The sequence below is a fragment of the Panicum virgatum genome, chromosome 3K (genome assembly GCF_016808335.1).
Source record: "Panicum virgatum strain AP13 chromosome 3K, P.virgatum_v5, whole genome shotgun sequence".
Lineage (NCBI taxonomy): Eukaryota > Viridiplantae > Streptophyta > Magnoliopsida > Poales > Poaceae > Panicum > Panicum virgatum.
In genome coordinates, this window is record NC_053138.1 from 28,155,834 (window position 1) to 28,175,098 (window position 19,265).

A 19,265-nucleotide genomic window follows, 5' to 3' on the forward strand; every position below is an offset into this window, starting at 1 on the left:
TTTCAAACTCATATTACAGCAGGTTCGAACTTCGATGGTAGAGTTTCATGATTCCCACAAACTAGTAGCATAGCAGCATAGCTCTTCGTCTGTATGGTTTATAAGTTAATGTTACAATTGAAATACAATCTCTAACTGCAGATCATTTCCCAGATCACACTAGAACACTTGTCACAGCTAGCTCCGCTGACTGCAGATCTTTCACAAGACTGCTCCGCTGATGATAAAATCACGAATCAGGGTAAAACCAGATTTCCTATCAACAGCTACAGCATCAGCAAACTTTATGTATTCTAATGAGGAAGCAGAAGCATCCCCAAGACCCCAATACCCCAATGCCTAAGGGTAGAGTGTAATCATTCTTGCATTTAGTTTCCTGCTGCTTCAATTTGACAAGAACAGCACTATCATTTGACTGGATCAGAACTTCCTTGGTAGCCTGATTATCATAGCCAGCAGCACTTTAAGGTAGTGTTTACAGAATCATGTCCATTCCTAATAACTTTGCCACAAACAAAGCAATCTGCAGTACAAGATAGATTCATCAATGAAAAAATAACCCCATTTATTAAGATAAGTTTCAAAATATTTGACTTCTGCAAAGATGAATAGAATACTATGTGGTATGGCAACAACAACAACAACAACATAGCCTTTTTTCCCAAACAAGTTGGGGTAGGCTAGAGATGAAACCCGAAAGAAATAAGTTCAAGGTTCAGGCACATTGATAGCTAGTCTCCAAGCGCTCCTATCCAAAGCTATCTCTTTAGAGATATTCCAATCCTTAAGGTCTTAGTAAATACAAAGCTATCCCTTGTGGTATGGCACAAGGGAAAAATACAATATTTCCATTATCTAAGCCCAAATGTCAATAAAGGTTTGGTGTGTCTATACTAGTAACAGAACTCATCTGGGCAATAACAGTTAAACAAATTATACCATTAGTAAATATAAAAACGAAAAACAGATCATAACTCATAAGCTCTTCCTTAAAGAAGATTATGTTGATTATTCTTCAAGATATTGAGAGGGTAACTATCTGGTGAACTTTTTCCCATCATAAGTCATGATAGAGATATACAAATTCGGGTACAAAGTTTAACTCTATGGGAATGTATCAAAATAAGCTAATTTAACTCTACAGGATTAGCGCAAACCTTAGTAACTTACCAACAGCCTCTGATGCAGTAATAGGTCGTTCCAACAGTACACCATTAACAGAGAAGCCACCATCACCGATACTTTGGGTATTCTGCCAATGGATCATGATTGTAGTTATACGGAATAATTATAATTCTATCATTTGCAAAATCATCAGAGGAATATATTCCTGGCCCTGCAATGCATTGCGGGCTTCTGTGACAATTGATGCAGGCAGCAATAGATAATCCTTTGGCACTGGCCAAATGTAGCTCAAGGATGGCATCTAAGAGTACACTACTCTTAGCGATGACAAAAATGTTAAAATCACTTTTTTTTAGTCAAAGCAAGTCTGCTTATGGAGGAAGCCAAAACCGAGCCATGAGCCTGTGCATGTTTGGTAGCTCTGCATTATAGCCTGTAGTTTGAATGTTGAAGCCACAGAAGGTCCTTGAATGAGCACGCTTTGTTAAATGAAAAGATAAATAGATAATTGCTTCAAACTTGCAGAATGAAGAGTGAAAAGGATAATCTAGTAATATAATAATAAAATAGGTAATTCAGGGATCACAGGGATATAAGAAAATTTATAGCTTATATTTATCTCAAAAAGACACGATGTGGTACACAAGATTGAAGCAATACGGCATACAATCATTACGACTTGAATCCATGTGAGTTCAAATAAAAGCATTGAGCTAACCTCCCCATAGAGCGGCTCCTAATCACATTATACTACTGAAATGAAGCTAATGATCAATCATGCCAGAAAGGGAACCTCTAGGATGACAAAGCTATGGCCCCGATGAGGCTTCAACAGACTCATGCTTTTTCTGCTCATCACCGTCACTCTGTTCTCCAGAAACACCGATGGTGCCAGTGCTGGACTCAACAACCTCCGCCTCCTCAGCACTCAATCCATCAGCTGATTCTTCACTTTCTGCTTCCTTCTTGCGACCCAGCACTGCCTCAATAGCTGCTCGGCTAGCCCTGGCAGCCGCTTCTTCCTTAGCCTTTGCCTCAGCCTTCTTCCTCTCCTCTTCTTCTTTAGCAAGAGCCTCTGCTCTGGCCTTCTCTTCAGCAGCACGTGCAGCTGCCTCCGCTTTCTCCCTCTCAACATCTTCATACAACTTTGTCATATCCCCGTCTCTCCCCTCTTTCTCAAGTGCCCCCTCCAGAAGTGCTTTCATTTCATCACTAAACACAACACTCTCATCCAGGAGAATACCCTTGGCTATCTTTATCGCATCATCCAATCTTGCAGCGTCAATATATGCCCTCAACAACAGCTCATAGCTGGCAATGTTTGGCTTGACCTCCTTTTCAGGCATCATATCAAGGAATCCCTGTGCCTCGTCAATCCTATCAACCCTCACCAAGCCACCCACGACTTTGTTAAATGCATTTGCGTTGGGCCTCAGGCCAGCATCAAACATCTTGTTGAAGTAACCAACCGCATCATCCACCCTATCCACCTTAAAGCAGGACTCAATGAGCAACACATATGTGTACTCATCAGGGTTTACACCTCGCTCAGCCATTTCCGTGTACAATCCCTCTGCCTCCCCAACAAGTTTGTTCTTCCCCAGCCAGTCAATCAGATTATTGTAGGAGAGTGCATCAGGAGCACACCTCTTCTCAGCCATCTTCCCAAACACCTCAATTGCATCCTGAAACCTTTCAGCCAGGCAATATGCATCAACCATCACATTAAAACTCCCCAGGTTCACAGTAATCGTCCTGGGTGGGTCATGCTCCATGCACATTCTATCAAACAACTTGAGTGCAGCCTCCAACCTCCCATTCCTCCCAAGCGCATCAAGCACCATGTTGTAACTCACTGCACCAAACCTCACCTTGGAACCCTCTCCAAGCACCTCTTCATAGCAATCCATGGCCTCCTTCTCCATGCCCTTGAGGAAATACCCTTTCATTAGGTTACCATACACCATGCCATCGAGAATAGGCCCACCACCAAGCTTCTCCTTCAGCTCCTCATACAATGAAAGGGCCCTGTCACTATCCCCGGCATTGACAAACCCGCCCATGATGAAGGCATAGACCTGTGCATCAGGGGCGACGAGGCCACGCTCGAGCATGCCATCCTTGAGCTCGATCGCCTGGTCCAGCTTGCCATTCTCGGCGAGGGACCGCGCCAGGATGCGGTAAGTGGACGGGGATGGGAGCACGGGCGAGTCGTCCTTGAGGAGGAGGCGGAAGTGCTCGAGCGCGGCGTCGGGGCGGCGGCAGTCGCAGTACGCCTGGAGGAGGAGGTTGTAGGTGGCGACGGTGGGCGCGACGGAGGCCTGGGTGACGAAGCGGTGGAGCGAGAGGAGGTCGGCGTAGCGCGCCTGGCGGAGCAGCGCGGCGAGGACGGCGTTGCAGGTGAAGACGGTGGGGCGGCAGTTGGAGTAGATGGAGTGGCGCGTGAGGAGCGCCGCCTCGTCGAGGTCGTTCTCGCGGATGAGCGCGAGAATGCGGCGGTGGAGGTCGAGGCGCTTGCCCGATAGCACCGAGGCCGACTCGGGGATCTTGGGCGCGTTGGGGTTGGAAGCGGGGCGGGGCGCCCCCGGGGAGCGCTGCGGCGCCGGGCCCCGGGAGAGCGGGGGCTCCACTCGGAGGCGGCGCTTGCGGCGGCGGCGCTCGGCGGCCGCGTCCGCGGGGGGCTGGGCGTCGTCGGTCGGGGTGGGGGTTGGAGTGGCGAGGCAGAGGAGGCGGAGCTGGGGGCGGAGACGGAGGGGGAGGGGGAGGAGGCGAGAGAGGAGCGGCTTGGAGAGCGCCATGGCGGCGACGAAGCAACTTGGAGGAGGGTTTAGCTAGGGATTTTTTTTTTCACCCGTTCCGCGAGGGGAATGGGGAGGGCGAAACCGAGAGGAAGCGAGCGAAGACGACGGGAGAGAGTGGGCCGAGCGGGATTGTAGGTGGGCTTGGTAAATCTACCTGACTGGGCTCTTCCTAGACAGGCCGACCGGCCCCGTCGGTACCCAGAATAGGCTATTTCGCCAAAAAAAAAAAGAATTTCAAGGTCTAACTGTAATGGACTCTCTAACTCATATGATTTTCCCCCCTCAAAAAGGGATATGATTATTTTTTTTTTCTTTTGCAGAGCATTCTTATCTGAGCTCGGCAGCTCGCCGGTGGAGTGCTGCTGGAGACTGCACGGTTTTGGGGAAGCGGCTGGGTTGCAGGCTTGCACTCGTGTCGGCACTCGGCAGACGACGGGAGCGCGGTGGACCGCTGGACGGAACCGGATATCAAACGATGCAGCCTTCAGAATTCGAGGGCCCCTGTTTAGTTCTTTACATGTAAACGCAAAAACACCGTAAACGTATTATTTTATAATGAAATCTTGCTAATTTGAAGCACTAAATGAAGTCTATTTACAAAACTTTTTGCATGGATGAGCTGTAAATCGCGAGACGAATCTAATGAGCCTACTTAATCTATGATTTGCAACAGCAATGCTACAGTAATCATCCGCTAATTGTTGATTAAACATGGATTAATTAGCATCATTAGATTCGTCTCACGATTTACAACTCATCTATGCAAAAAGTTTTGCAAATAGACTTCATTTATTACTTCAAATGACCAAAATTCCTTTGCAAATTTTTTTTGCAAAATGAACTAAACAGACCCGAGGTCGCCGAGGTAGTTTCATAAATCAGAAGGATCCGGTCCGCAGCAGGTTTGATGTCAAAATTTGATGAGCCATCACCGGCAAGCTAAAGATCAGATGCCAGGACAATTGCAGAGTCCATTATTCCCCATCGCTATAAATCACGGCAGAAACCGACCTTGCACCCTTGCACGAGCATCATAGAGCAGGTTCACATTTGCAATAAATCATGGCGTGTGAAGCATAAAACCATAGGTGACAAGTTGACAACCATGCACCATTCCAACCGCCTAATGAAAATTTGTTATTTCAAGTCTAGTGTGCGAAAAGGTTCTGTTTACATGTAACTTGCAACAACTATGGCTACTTGGCTGTTCAACATTCATCTCATCAATGGTACAGTTTACATGATTGATCGCTCGAACCAGCAGCATAGTGTTATAGCTCTTCGTATGTGTAGTTTTTATAACATAATGTTACAATCAAAATACAATCTTTGATGGGTTCAAAATCTCTTTGGCCACTCAGAGAGTGCACCATGGATATAGCTGCTCCCGGTGACCGATGCCATTAGCTCTTGATGCATCAGCTCATCTCCCTTGGTGATTGGGTTAGACTAAGTTGTCAGCTCCACAATTCTGGCTCAGCTGATAGAATTGGAGCCCCATGGAACTTTCTCCAAGGCAGTTGTCACCTCAAAAGTCAAGGCTATAATAATATAATCTAGTCTGCTGCACCTGAAAGCTGCTGCACATGCAAAGTTAGGGCTTCAGGGCAGGGAGACTGGGCTCGTAGAAGTTCCAAGCGATTACATGGATGTACAAATTGCAGAACATAGTCTTCATCTGCAAGACATGGGATAAACAACTACATGAGTGCCAACTGAGACGACAACATTATGAACACAGGAACAACATTAAAAAGTTGCCAGGTGAAAGTGCAACTTATATTAAAAAAAGGTGAAGAAATTCTTACTCTCTTTGACAGTCCCATACAGCCAGCATAAGACCTCATCAGCAAAGGCCAGGCAAACACCACCCTAAGTACAGGGAGATTAGTACAACTATTCAAAGACATGTTAAAAGTTGCGTGCAAGAAAGTAACTGTGAATCCACATTTGGTCCAATCCTATCTAATCTGGAGGAAACCATCTGGATTCTCAACTTACCACAAAAGTTTTTCACCTTCAATTCAAACAGTACTTAAAATAGGGTAGTGTGCAAGAAAAATGAGTACATAACTTTACCGTTTATACATTAGATGATTCATGAATTAGTTCAGCATGGGTTGATTCCTCCACTACTAATAAATTATAGAAATATTGTCCAGCGTACCTGCCAGTAGTTCTTTGCCTTCACCTTTTGTGTAATATCTTTGGTTCTTAGTCTTTCTGTTCGCACGAGTATGCCAGCATCATTCCTACAGGCCAAAAGAAATTTAGATATCCCATCAGAAGCATTAGGCCCACATGATAGCATTAGAATTTGGGTGTTTAAAAACTTATAGCAAGTAAGAAATTTAGTCTTCTTAGGACAAACAATGTGTTAGACACAGAACAAAAAAAAACTAGCGAGGCATCCAATTGAACAGTAATAAAAAAATGATAGTTGCAACTACTTGTACTAGGTTACTAGCAGTTGGACACATGGCACATGTGCAAAACCTTAACGTTGTACACAGGGAACGCCAATAGGAATGCTAGAACATATTAGCTCCATAGAATCAGTGGGTTGCAATAACTTGCGAGTGTGTTGTTTAGAAAAAAGAAATTTTCCCTCATGTGGTTAGTTATGAAATTAATTGCCTTCCTAGTCCAGGGCATGGTTCCTAAATATACTGCATGATTAACCATCAATCATATGAGACCTGTGGACCATTCATTTAGTTTGTGGATGCCTGCGCCTTTATAGCTGAGTACTTTTAAAGTTAGTATAGATAAGACAGTCATACAGATCAATGAGGAATTGAAGATTAATAATTAGTACCTATAAGAGTAGAGCCATCAAGACCCAATGCAACCGTTAGCAACAGATTTTGCTTTATAATCATATCAACAAGATTTAACTTCAGCAGTCAGATTGAATTGCACAATGGCAAGTGACAAAGCTCAGTAGACCAGAATGGCAGAATCTCGTTATAATATAGAGGAAAACATGATAAAAGGTGAATAATACCTGAACCCAACAACAACATAAGGAACACCAGCCAGGAATGATTGAATCTGCAATATTTAGAGAAGTGATGATTTTTCAAGCAATGTTCTTACGGCGTTAAGGCGAGTTGTGGCGAGTCACCACCGCCTAGCCGCCTAGGCGGGCTAAGGTGACGCCTAGGCAGGCTAAAACGCCTAGGCGGGCCAAAACAGGGGAGCGCCTTGTCGCCTAGGCGACGCCATAAGAACATTGTTTTCAAGATAACTTATGAAAATAAAATGCTAATTGCTGAAAAGTATTAGTCGATAGACTTGTAATGGGATTGCTATGTTATCATCTTACACTCTACAGTCTATACTTCATGTCATCACAGAAAAAGGTTAAGGAAATATTGAGTATCAAACATAATAAAGAAACACTTTTTCAAGAAAAGAAATTCATATCAGAAATAAAATTCCACACCAAAAAAATAATTGAATAAGAAAATGAATAGATAGTTTGAAAACAATTCAAATTACCTAATATAACAGCAATAAAGAACAAGCAGTAGACCCTGGAACCTAACTAGCTTAAAAGGGAAAGAACAAGATCGAGTAAATACCCAAAACCTAAGTAGCTTTTCTTTCTCATATGCTTCCACTGTATGGTACTCCAGCTGTTACACATCAAGCTCAATGATAAAATCTTAATAAAAAATGTGGTAGCATAACTTGGGAATTCATGCAAAAACAAACCTCTCTGCTTGTTTTCAACTCCACATAGAACCGCCTGCCATCATCAGTTGCATCACAGCAATCCATCTCGGCACCCATAATAATGCGATGGGCACCCAATTTTGTCTTTATTACAGAACAATACTCTACATTTGCATCAATACCTCCCCCATCCTCATTGAAGGAGTTCTCAGTGGCAAGATTCTCAAAAGAATAGCCCCAATAACATCTGAGAATCGAATAAAAGAGGACAAAGTACCGGATCATCAGCATTAATGTGGTTTGGGTTCTTTCCATGCTATCAAGGAATTAGAACGCATCATCAGGCCAACACTCCTGTAGTATAGTGGTAAGCTTCCCAGTCGAGAAAGACACCAACCAGGGTTCAAAAATCCTGGTGGCAGCAAAAAACATCCCCTCGCTGGCAACCGAAAAAATAGTGGCAGGGCGCCAGCCTGTAGCACATGTGGTTGGTTTGGGCCCTCCTACCAGGGGGTAGTTGCAGTGGTCACTAACCCCGTCGGTCATGGTCGACCTAGTTACGGTGCAGCCCTATAGGGTGAAGCCGGGGTTCGGGGGTTTTCCCGGCCGGTTTGGCTGAGATTTCTTCTTAGTGCAATGCCGTGGGGGCGGTCTTTCCCCCGCCGGTCGAGTTTTTGTAACACGCATCATCAGAAATATCAAATATGCTACTATTAAGCTATTGAATGTGTATAAATATCATAGAAGTTTTTACTTGGTTTCTTAATCAGTGCTGGTCTATCAAACTAGAATGCAGCACATGAGCTACTTTTGCAGCCCTTTTTTTTCACTCCGGAGTATCACCCCTGATTTCATTACTTTCAAGCAACGAAGTTACAAATTTGGTTCAAGCAGGAGTTCAGAAAGAAAAGCTAAGTTTTGCAGCCCATGGTAAACCTTATTTTTTGAAATTTCCCACCTTGTCCCAGTCTCCAATGCTCGGATTACTATATCATTCCCTCCACCTTTTCAAATGGCCCTCCAAAATCAATGTGATCACACTTTATAAAAATAGTACAATCTGACCAACAAGGTCAAAACATCTTATTGGAAGTATTCACATAATATTGCAGTTCTACTGCTATGTAACATGTGAAGTTTTAAAGGAATGGTCAAAGATTTGAAGTCATATCGTCCCAAATGTCCAAACTTCCCACCAAGTATTAACACTTTAGACAATTAATTATATCTTATTGGACCGCATGCAAAAATATGGCAACACATTAGATCAGCATCGGGAAATTAAGATTGGACAGGACAAAATGTTGCATTATAAAAAGTAAATTTAATTTGTATGTTAACATCGGACTCATTTACTTTCCTCTGCAAGTAGAATCACCACAAGACAATTCCTGTGCGAATTCAACATATATATGCTAAACTTCGATTAACTTCTTCATTACTGAACCTTCTATCATGAAAGGGGACAAAATAGGAAGGAAAGGGGGAGAGAAATCACCTCCTACGCTCCATCTCACTTTTTGGTCTTTCAGGGAGCTTATGAACATCAAGGTATACAACACCCATTCTTTTGTGAACGCCCATCTTCCATGGTTCTCTTAGGTAAGCAGTGGCCAATATCTGATGACAAAGTTGTTATAGTTGTCTTTCAGAATAAAAGCGCACAAAAAATCACAGAAAAATGTTGTGTTGCAGAGTGAATAGAAACTAAAACAAGGCACAAAAAAATGTGGTCATACCAGCAATATTATTTTAGTAAAAAGTCACTAGAAATGTAATAAGTAACAAAAGGGGGTGAAGGACAAAGAACTTTTAGACAGTTTGTTCTAAATTAGTTTGTACTAGATTAGTGATACAGAAAAAAATGTGGTCCTCAGATAATTTGAAGCACCACACCAGCAATGTATTAGTAAAAAGTCACTAAAAATGCAAGTAACATAAAGGGGGCAAAGAAGTTTTAGACAGTATGCACCATACCTTGTTAAGATTATTGCGGTATGTCTGCAAGAAGAGCACATATTATCAGCAGGACCAAGAAATTGTAGTAAGGTAACAAATGAAGATTGGCATCAACGTGACGTTACCACAAAATGTATATTATTCTGAAGAATTATGGGCCTACTTCTTATGCATGCGAGAAGATCGCCAAATCCTTCAGAACCCAAATCTGACATTGAACCAAGTCCATCATGACAAAACACCCTCAGATGCAAATATTTTTTTTTAAAAAAAAGAAAGACTAATCTCAAGAGTAGAATTACTTCTTTTCATCCTTACGTAGAAAACAAAAGGAAAAACTGAAACTGAGGTTTTCTCTCCTTTTATCTACTAAACATCTTCTACTTACATTCTCTATGTTACTACAATGTATATGCCTTAAGTGGTCCATCAAATGTAAGTTTTATTATATCATAATAATTGAAAAAAAATTGTGAGGCATTGACAGCAACAGTGCCATACACTATATACTAAGATAAGAGTTGCAATTGTAAATATAAACTAGAATGTAGAAAAGAAAAACATGAGCTCAAGAAAGAATGTACCTTTCTTCTCTATAAATGACTCGAATCCTTTATTGAGATCTGCACCGACATAGTCACAAATTTCACGTTTGAAGAGCCTCTAGAGACAGAAGGATGTTAGTACATAATCCAATATAACAAGAAAACGTAAAAACGCAGAATTTTTTTTATATTTACTGAAAAGAGAAATCAATGCCGCTCCAGGATCTTACCAAGCTGCGATCATCAAAGAACACACCTCCACCCTCAACGCGGCTTAAGCATCCGATCTCGGAAGGCTGCATGAGCAGCAAACATGACTCCACAGAGATGAGTAACAATCAGAAGATGAAATGAACATGATAATACTAATACACACCTCCTGAAAAGCAACAGCTTTTCTAGACAATGTTTCTTCGCTTTTATTAAGCTTCAGGTCTGAAACCAAACCTTCGACATTACGCCCATTCCCGAATCTACCATAGCCAAAGTTATGTCGCCCTGGATGACCTCCTGGTCTTGGAAGAAGTGGTGGACCTCTGCCACCTCGTCCTCCAAAGCCTCCTCGAGAATGATTATTAGTGTTCCGAATTGCAGGAAGCACTGCAAAAAAATACCCATAATGAAATAAGTATTAATACTCCTATCTTTCAACCTAAATCCATCCAAGCTATTAAAAGCAGTTGCACCAAGCCCCCCAAATATCAAGTATCTTGGCCATGAAAATAATCCGGCCATTCATCACATTCCTTAACACAAAGCCAAGATTGGTCCTGTTTGGCTGCCTTTCTGCAGCAGCGCTGCAGCTGTAAATAGCTTCAAGGTGCTACTCCAGGGCCCAACCTCAGTGAAAACATTGCTTGACAGCTGCAGCTGCAGCAGCAAAGGCAGCTGAACAGGCTAGGTTGAATGGGTGTTGACACGGTAGATATTGAGTTATTACATAGGAAGCTTTTGTCAGACGTGCGCTATACCATTGTCAGTATAATAGCACAAATGAAATGCTTATTAACTTTTTCAGGATGGTTTCAACACAAAGATGCATTGCCAAAAGCTGTAAATGTTCCTTACATTTTGTAATTGTGTCCTGATGATTATCCTCAAGTAAGACACATTGCACAGGCACATTAAGGTTGGTTCTCTATTCTTCAGAGACATAATTTACAGTTTTCTAAATGGAAATGAAAACAGCTTAGATGCATCCTTCCCAATCCCAACAAACTGCTCTCCAATTTTGAGGCAAACCCTTTTTGCACTAAATGGTCCTGATTAAAAATGTGGCTGTTCCAGTATCCTCCTCAACAATTTTAATTTCATGCTGCTGTAATTTAAAATATTTTGCAGCGCGCAAAAGATTAAGAACCATAAGCCAGAAGACGATGGTCAACCTACAGATAAAACAACCGCCGCACTATGCCTAAGGAAAGTGAAAGCTGAAAAGGTGAGAGAATGAGAACAAAAACACAATCATGTACAGTGAAATTCATTGTTATGTGTCCTAAAGTATGAAAATTCTACAATCTGAAAGTCTACCCAACCTCATTAAATCCTGCAGACAACCAACTCAAAAAAAAATCGAGAAACTTGGTAAGGTTCTGTAGCAGTCTCGTAGCTAATTCTGAAACTAGAGACAATACTTTTCTCTCACAACAAATCAACACCAGCTAGCAATACTTTTCTCTCACAGCAAATCAGCACCATCTACCAGCCACCAGCCACCCGAACAGAGTGAGAAGCTACTACTGTCTACTATTCAATCTAGAAACTGGCCCCAGGGCATTGGCACCCAACTTAGTACTGAAGAAAGACGGACCTGGGACTAGGTACTGGCTGCGCGCGGGGGTTCTGACGTAATCCTCGTTGTCGGAGCCGAACAAATCCCTCTCTTCCTCTACCTCCTCGTCCCCATCCTCCCCCCTCTCGTCGTCCCGGTAGCCACCGGCGCCGGTGGCCCTCGTCCCCACGAGGTTGGACGAATCGTACTCCTCGGCATCCCCCTCGTCGGCGCCGTCCTCGCCCTCTCCGGCAGCGCCGTCGCTGCTGCTGCGGCTTGAGCCGCCACTGGAGGAGGAGGAGGACGCGGCGGCGGAGGACGACGAGGATGAGGACGGGGAGGAGGAGCCCGACGAGTCGCCGCCGCCGTCGGCCTCAGCCTCAGCGCCACCGTCTTGGACGTCGTAGTCCTCGCCGAAGACGTCGACGTCCTGTTCAGAGAAGTCCATGGCGAGCGCGGCGGGAGCGGGGGCGGGGGCGGGGGCGGCCGGGAAGGCTTTTCCTTTCGGGCCTGGTCGGAGGCGGAACGGAGAAAGGGTTGTCGTGGGGATCCGACACGGCAGGGAAGGGAGGGAAAGAGACCTCTCGACTGGAATAGGGTTCATCGGACCAGATCGACGGGCAGTCGATCCAAATGAAAACGGGCCTTTGTCCCTCGGCTAGATCCAAATGAAGAATAAACATCCATTTTGAAAGGAAAAAGAAAGGTAAGGAACGACTGCGAGCACGCGACCGCCCAGCCCAGCAGGCCGCGTCCAAACCGGCCCATCAACTCGCCCCGACATCCCCTCCCCCATTCCAAATCCGGATCCAGGGTTGTTTCCTCATCCCGCATCGCCCTGCTCCTACAGGCAAACCGCCGCCACTCCGTCCCGCATCGCCCTGCTCCTACGGGCAAACCGTCGCCGCTCCGCGCGGAGGTGCTGCCGGCGGAGGTTGGCGGACCGGCGGGAGGACCCGACGGGGGTTTGCAAAGGCCCTGCTCGGGTGGATCTTGAGCGGGGAGCAGCGGTGGAGGCGGCTGCGAGGAGTAGCGGCAGAGGCGGCATGGCGGGAACATCCGCCAGCGGCGCTGGAGAGGAGGCCCCGCGGGAGGTGCTGGATTGCGTCAAGGGAGGAAGGCGCTTGCGATGCGGGGTCCTAGGCCGACTACCTCCTCCACCTCCGCGGATCCAGGATCCGATGACGACACAGCGAATGAAGTCGCGGGTCGCCCGCGAACAAGGGCGTCGAATCGTGGGGGAGGCGCCAACTCCCCGATGAGGGCAGCGCCCGGCACGGCACCACTTCCCCCTGCTGGGAAATCACGGTGACTACTCTCTATTCTCCAATTTTTTTCTGCCTAGTTGTTTTGTTTAAGGCAATTTTGTATCAAATTGCGTGGCAACTTTGTATCATTTTTTTGTTTTTTTTGTTTAAGGAAAACATATAGCACCATGAGACACCAAGAGGTTGTCGGAGTAGGTTTCGGTAGACAAGCAAAACCGAAATATTTTACTGGAGCCAAAATTGATTGTTTAGTATTTCATTAGAGGCCATAGGAGCAGAGTAGCTAGAGGTTGAGGCAGAACAGCAACCACAGTTGCAGGGCAGTTAGAAGGGTTCTTGTATGCGGAGCTATAGGTCTACCCATTTCCTTGAACAGCATAAGATGCAACACTACAGTGAATGGGGTGTCTTGGTTGCAGACAGAGGCCCTGGCTGTGTGCTTGCAGCGACTGTGGCTACTGCTGCTGGAATTATGATCAACCTCTAGAAAGCAAAATCGTATTTCCTTGGCCATAAAACGAATGGGCGACTTCATGATGCTTCTGCTGCGGCGAAAATTGAAATCATGATTTTACCGGAAATTGATATGATGCTTCATGATGCTAGATTTCTGAGATTGTTTAGTGTTCGTTAGAAATTGAAATCATGTTTTTACTGGAGCCAAAATTGATTGTTTAGTATTCATTAGAAATTGGAAATCCATAAATATCGGCTATGGTTTTCAGTGGATGAGCATTCATTGTGTGATCATTGGAATCATGTTTTTGTTGCATCAGCAGTATTCTAGCAGTAATATTGGATGACACAGACCTAAGAGTTTATCATATTGACCCGATTTTTGCCATAGCCCTACTCTATATGATTCTTGAGAGTAGTCCCAGTTGTGATGCTATCTTGAATAAATTATTTTTGCTTAGTTCTATGATCACGTAGCAACTTGATTTTTGTTTCCAGCAACTTATTCATTCCCTATGCATCAACTTATTCTGTTTATCATGGGGGGTTATTATTCAACTGGGGGTTATTATTTTCAGAGGATGATTTGTTGACACTAGGACCCACTGAACTCTGTTTTTTTCTCTGAACCAACGTAGCAACTTGATTTCTTTTCCAGCAACTTATTCATCCCTTTCGCAACAACTTATTCTGTTTATCATGGGGTTATTATTTTGTATGACACATTTTCTTTATGCACTTTTTTATAGCATGGCCCAGAAACGCAATATTGAAACTACTAATACAGCCCCGTTTCCAAAGCGAACAACTAGGGCTACTTCTAGAGCAGGCAATGGTACTTCTAGAGGCAATGTAGTGAATGATGAAACGACAGAAGTTGATGAAGGAAGAAAGCACGCAGAGCAGGTATCATTCAGAGTAGAAAAACTATGCTGCATGAATCCTTTTTTTTCTTATGGTTAACTTGTAGTATGTCCGCTCTAGCAGCTTTATACATGAATTATGTGGTAGCTTGCATGAATCTTTTTTTAACCAGTTTGAATTCATGAATTGTGTGCAAACTCATTAAATGCTTCATTTATTCTTTTAGGATATAAGGAAAAAAGATCAGCGAAAAGACTGAGCAAGATCAATGAAAATCTCAAGGATAATCAGAAACAACGAATTGCAAGTGTTGGTTTTGAGGGACTCCTTGAAATCAAGTGCAACATTGTTCCTGAGAAGTTGTCAACTTGGCTAGTTAACAATTTCGACATCAACAAGTCCGAGTTGGTGATCCCATACAAGGGGATAATAAAGGTGGACGATAAAGCTGTTAAACGAGTGCTCGGGTTACCAATGGGCCCGAACTCTGTCGTTTATGAAAAGAAGAGTTATTCTGATACACTCACTTAGTTCTATCAAGTTTTCGGCCATGAGAATGATCATAAGGCACCATCATTTGTAGAAGTTGAAAAATGGTTGTCTGGTGAGGGAAAGAATTCAATAGATGACAAATGGTTGAAGGTTTGGCTAATGTTTAAAATTAGCACCTTCTTGTGCCCAACATCAAGCCCAAAGTTGTGTGTGAGGGCTTTCCATTCCATTTCAATCACTGAAGAGATTAAAGGATACAACTGGTGCAAACTAGTAGTGGACAGACTCATTAAAGAAATTGCAAAGTTTTAGTCTGGGAAGCGAAAGTTTGTGTCCGGGTGCCTCTTCTTCCTTACCGTATGGACACTAGACTTGTAGCACCTTGTCTTTTTCATTTTTTAGTCTCCCTTTTTCTTTTTTCTCAGGACCTGACTATCTTTTTTTGGTGTTCAATATGTTCTTTTTTGTGCATGCAGATATTGTATCTACATTCACTTGATGTTGGTGATATCGTTAACAACGACTTGGAAGTAAGAGCCGCTGCGTGGACGGGACAACTCGTATCCAAAGTCTGCCTCGTGGATAAACTCTCCGAGACTCAGTTCGGCAAACTACAAGTAAGATTCATGCACAAATATCTTTTTCCCTCCAACTTTGTGTGGGAATTAGTAACTTTGTAAATATCTTGTATGTGTAAGTAGCAAGTTATACATGTGTTGGATACACATGTACAGAGTCACAGAGTAATACATGCAAAGTTATATACTGTCTTTGTAAACCTAAACCAGTAATCTTTTTTTATTCACTCATGCACACCTTTTCTCCTTTTTTTTTACAGCTAAAGCCAGAACTTTTAAGAACAATGATGATCCCACCAGAAAGGATCCAATAATTCATCGATCCAAACATGCCGGAATCGGTCATTGTTGTATGTTTCTGCCCTCCATCCTTTTTTCCTATCATCATGCATCATTTTTCTCCCGCATTTCTCTCATATAATCCAACCATCTTATGTTTTTCGTTGCTGCCTTATGTTTTTGCAATTTTTTTCTTTTTTGCAGAATCGGGAGGTCCTCAAAAGTGCACTGAGCGAGTTCAGCATTGCAATCAATCAAGCTTTTGTCAACCTTACACAAAAGTTGTGCCAAGGTGTACAACAGCAAGAAGCACATGCAGAAGGAGGTCACGCAGGCCACAGTACCTCTAAAGGTACCCGGGAGGTTAGGAGTAAAAGGAAGTACGTCATTCTGGAAGAATCACTCGGTGAGATTAGGAGTGATGAAGAAGACTCCAGCAGCAATGAAGATTATGCCAACTTTGACTCTTGCGACACAGAGGGGGATGAAGATGACGACCACAATGATGGCGGTTCAAATGATGGGGCCAACGATCGAAAGAAGACCAACAAAGCCGAACCAGCCAGCAAACAATCAGATATGCAACTTGTATTGAAGGCCTCCAACAACTTGTATTGGTTCAGTAGCATATTCTCTTTTTGGAGACAGCAGCAACTTATGTTTTTTTAAGTATCTGCTGAACCATCATCACACAAAGATCAGGCTGGTGATAAATCTAAAGTTGCATCATCCAAGGATGATGATAAAGGTGCAAAGGATGACGATAAAGCAGCAAAGGATGACGACAAAGCATCAAAGGATGATGTTAGCATCAGAGATGATGGAAAGCAAGATAAACATACATTTTTTATCAGTCCAGCAGCAATTTTTGTATCAGTAATTTTTTGGTTGAACCAGCAACTTGGACTGAGTTATTTAGCAACTTATGATTTTGCTTAGCAGCAACTTATGTTTCGATCTGTAGCAACTTATATTTGACCACAACATCTATTTTTTTGACAGATTTTGATGAAGCACCATCACCTAAAGATAAGGCTGGTGACAATTATCAAGGCACACCACGCAGTACGCAATCGGGCACACAATTCAGCTCTGAGTTTAGCAGATTGTCACCGATTACACCAGAAAATCGGTACAGGCTTCCGGGAGGTATGACACTACTGGACTTAATGGCTACACCGCCCGATAGGAAGCCTTTGATCTTTGAACCACCTGAGTTCCTCGATGTGCCGCTCGTGCCCAATGAGAAGGAAGTCTTCAATGATATTGTCGAAAAGGAATTTAAAGGGGCGAAGGACACGGTCACAATGTCCGATGAGATGGATTCTGAACCGAAAGAGTAAGCAAAAAAGTTTGAGGCCAAGCTTCTGGAAGATTTGTTGCAACCCCTGCCTGTGTACAATCTTCCGAAAGAAGTGCCCAAACCCAAGAGAACAAAGAGAAAGGCGGAGCGGTCAGATGTAGTGTCAAGGAAAAAGCTTGCTAGCACAAAAGGGAGAGGCTTGCCACTGGTGGTGCCCAAATCCAATACTGCAAAAGAGCAAGATGAGGGAAAGGTAGAGCTACTTCCTGGTGCAGCAGCGACCAAAGTGTATGCGAGGAAGTTTCCAGAAAAATCAGATACCATCCCAAAACAAGCTGAGGTAGCAACTCACGCATGCAAATGTGCCCCCATCACATTTTTTTTGCAAACCAGCAACTTATGCTAATCCGTTTTTTTGTCTTCATTACATAGACTGCAACCCAAACACTTGGTGATGGGCGCACGGAAGCTATGCATAAAGCAGCAGTAGAAAAGGTAATAGCAACCCATGTTTTCTTTTCTTGTCATTTTTTCAATCCGATATACAGCATGCAAGTGTTAATTTTTTGTGCACGTGTATGTGTTCCGATAGCAGCGTGTCGACAACTTGAAGGACATCAAAGGTTTCAACGATGCACCCGATGCTCCGAGCTTCTCACTGGGATTTACAGACGATGAGGACTCTCAAGAAATGGACAAGGGTCAACTTGCAACAGAAGATGAACTGTACAATATCATATGCAGACACACCAGGCACGAAGAGGGGTATGGCAATATACCTTGATCTTATCACCCCATCTTTTTTTCCCGCCCATGAGTCATGGAGAAAACCTTTTCTTGTTTGGCAGCACAATATTCTTTGAATCCAAAGAGATAACACTTACATCACATGAGGTAGCAGCGGGCATGGTTATGGGGAGATCGCTAGGCACCAACGCCATGCATCTCGGGACTTACGTGCTATCACAGGACCCTAGAAAGAAGAGGACAAAAATAATGTCCCCATGGGTGTCGGTAATATCATTTTCCCCCTTTGACCCCTCTGACATCTTTGTGTATCTTATCGTTTTGAAAGTATGCCCCATGTGCATATCTGAGCATTTTTTTCCATATACTTTTTTTTTTGCTACAGATCCAAAAGATGATAGGGCCCATGAACAACAACATTGTCAAGAACGCTTTTGAGTTTCGCGGTTCAAACTATGAAATGGTAAAACCACATTTTTCTTTTTCTTGAAAACTTTGTGCTTTCTGCCTAGTAACCTAGTTTGCAAACTTGTGTTGTATGATTACAGTTCAGTAAAATTTTTTCTTTTTTATCAGCAACTCGATTTTCTTTTCCAGCAACTTATTCATTCCCTTAGCAGCAACTTATTTTTTCTGTTATCATGTGAGTTATTCAACTGATTTTTCTACAGATACTCTTTCCCGTGCACCAAGAGAATACAGCGCAGCCGGGCGGCGATGGCCACTAGTTCGCATTTGCTGTAAATATTCCAGATAAGAAGTTTCAAATCATAGACTCTCTAAGAAACAACGACAATGCTGAATTGAGATGGAAAGCCAACCAGGTGCGTGCAAAAGTGATCACCCTATGGAACAAGTACACATCTAAGGTTCAGGGGTGCAAGATTCCTACCATTTACAACTTCGAGACGCAGTTCATTGAGGGGTACAAGCAATTCGGGATGTAAGCACAAGTCGTTCTTATCTTTTTATCCTAAACTGAATTTCAAACTGTAGATATTGTAACATTTTGTAAGTTCTATATTATCTAACATTTTGTCTCTCTTTTTTGTGCCCTCAATCTCAGTCATGACTGCGGTCTGTTCACCCTCAAGGCTATAGAGCACTGGGATGGACACAACCTCCCAAATATGATGGAGTTTGATGAAATGAAGCTGAGGAAACGAGTTCTTCATGAGTGGCTTCATAGCCCTGCCAACAAGCTAGAGAACAAGATTGAACTATTCTCAAAGAGAAAGGGAAAGGGAAAGATGGCAAATCAGTAGGCTAGGAGCGGAGTGGGGAAGGGGAGGAGAGATGTGTGTATTTTTCACATGGTGCATATACTCTGTATATAGATGCTCCCATTTTATTTTAATTGATGCTCAGATATGCTCAGATATTGTGTAATATACTG

General features: G+C 43.4%; 3 protein-coding genes and 1 long non-coding RNA gene across 5 annotated transcripts; 2 read left to right on the forward strand and 2 right to left on the reverse strand.

Annotated features, from left to right (window-relative positions):
• On the reverse strand, window positions 1-3,996 carry LOC120698815 (pentatricopeptide repeat-containing protein At3g49240, mitochondrial-like). Its single transcript, XM_039982558.1, has 3 exons — window positions 1,919-3,996; window positions 1,171-1,252; window positions 1-523 (listed from the first exon to the last, which is right to left on the reverse strand). The coding sequence occupies exon 1, from the start codon at window positions 3,921-3,923 to the stop codon at window positions 1,935-1,937; it is 1,989 nt and encodes a 662-aa protein (XP_039838492.1). The 5' UTR covers window positions 3,924-3,996; the 3' UTR covers window positions 1-523; window positions 1,171-1,252; window positions 1,919-1,934.
• Window positions 3,997-5,035: 1,039 nt separating this feature from the next.
• On the reverse strand, window positions 5,036-12,513 carry LOC120698816 (NAD-capped RNA hydrolase DXO1-like). Of its 2 annotated transcripts, none has more exons than XR_005685020.1 (13): window positions 11,922-12,513; window positions 10,488-10,711; window positions 10,342-10,407; window positions 10,151-10,229; window positions 9,692-9,774; window positions 9,585-9,608; window positions 9,106-9,227; window positions 7,647-7,854; window positions 7,514-7,567; window positions 6,745-6,980; window positions 6,094-6,178; window positions 5,735-5,798; window positions 5,036-5,604 (listed from the first exon to the last, which is right to left on the reverse strand). XR_005685020.1 is itself a non-coding variant. In XM_039982559.1 (13 exons), the coding sequence occupies exons 1-13, from the start codon at window positions 12,484-12,486 to the stop codon at window positions 5,483-5,485; spliced, it is 1,743 nt and encodes a 580-aa protein (XP_039838493.1). In that variant the 5' UTR covers window positions 12,487-12,510; the 3' UTR covers window positions 5,051-5,482. The 2 variants fall into 2 exon arrangements, 1 of the variants encoding a protein (XP_039838493.1); XM_039982559.1 differs by having other exon boundaries at window positions 5,051-5,604; window positions 6,934-6,980; window positions 11,922-12,510.
• Window positions 12,514-17,384: 4,871 nt separating this feature from the next.
• LOC120701377 lies at window positions 17,385-17,761 on the forward strand. Its single transcript, XR_005686069.1, has 3 exons — window positions 17,385-17,462; window positions 17,555-17,617; window positions 17,718-17,761. It is a non-coding gene; the product is annotated as an uncharacterized LOC120701377 (long non-coding RNA).
• Window positions 17,762-18,126: 365 nt separating this feature from the next.
• On the forward strand, window positions 18,127-19,135 carry LOC120700796. The gene is made up of 3 exons (XM_039985020.1): window positions 18,127-18,136; window positions 18,644-18,812; window positions 18,936-19,135. Exons 1-3 carry the CDS (start codon window positions 18,127-18,129, stop codon window positions 19,132-19,134), a joined length of 378 nt encoding a protein of 125 aa, XP_039840954.1. The 3' UTR covers window position 19,135.
• The last annotated feature ends 130 nt before the right edge of the window (window positions 19,136-19,265 follow it).

Bases quoted from the DNA above. Each gene is read 5' to 3' on its own strand.
- LOC120698815 (XM_039982558.1), bottom strand. From the start codon at position 3,923: ATGGCGCTCTCCAAGCCGCTCCTCTCTCGCCTCCTCCCCCTCCCCCTC.
- LOC120698816 (XM_039982559.1), bottom strand. From the start codon at position 12,486: ATGAACCCTATTCCAGTCGAGAGGTCTCTTTCCCTCCCTTCCCTGCCG. The intron at 6,179-6,933 runs GTATTATTCACC...TTTGGCCTGTAG, and splicing joins TATGTTGTTGTTGGGTTCAG to GAATGATGCTGGCATACTCG. The intron at 5,799-6,093 runs GTACGCTGGACA...CCCTGTACTTAG, and splicing joins AGGCAAAGAACTACTGGCAG to GGTGGTGTTTGCCTGGCCTT.
- LOC120700796 (XM_039985020.1), top strand. The intron at 18,813-18,935 runs GTAAGCACAAGT...CCTCAATCTCAG, and splicing joins GGGTACAAGCAATTCGGGAT to TCATGACTGCGGTCTGTTCA.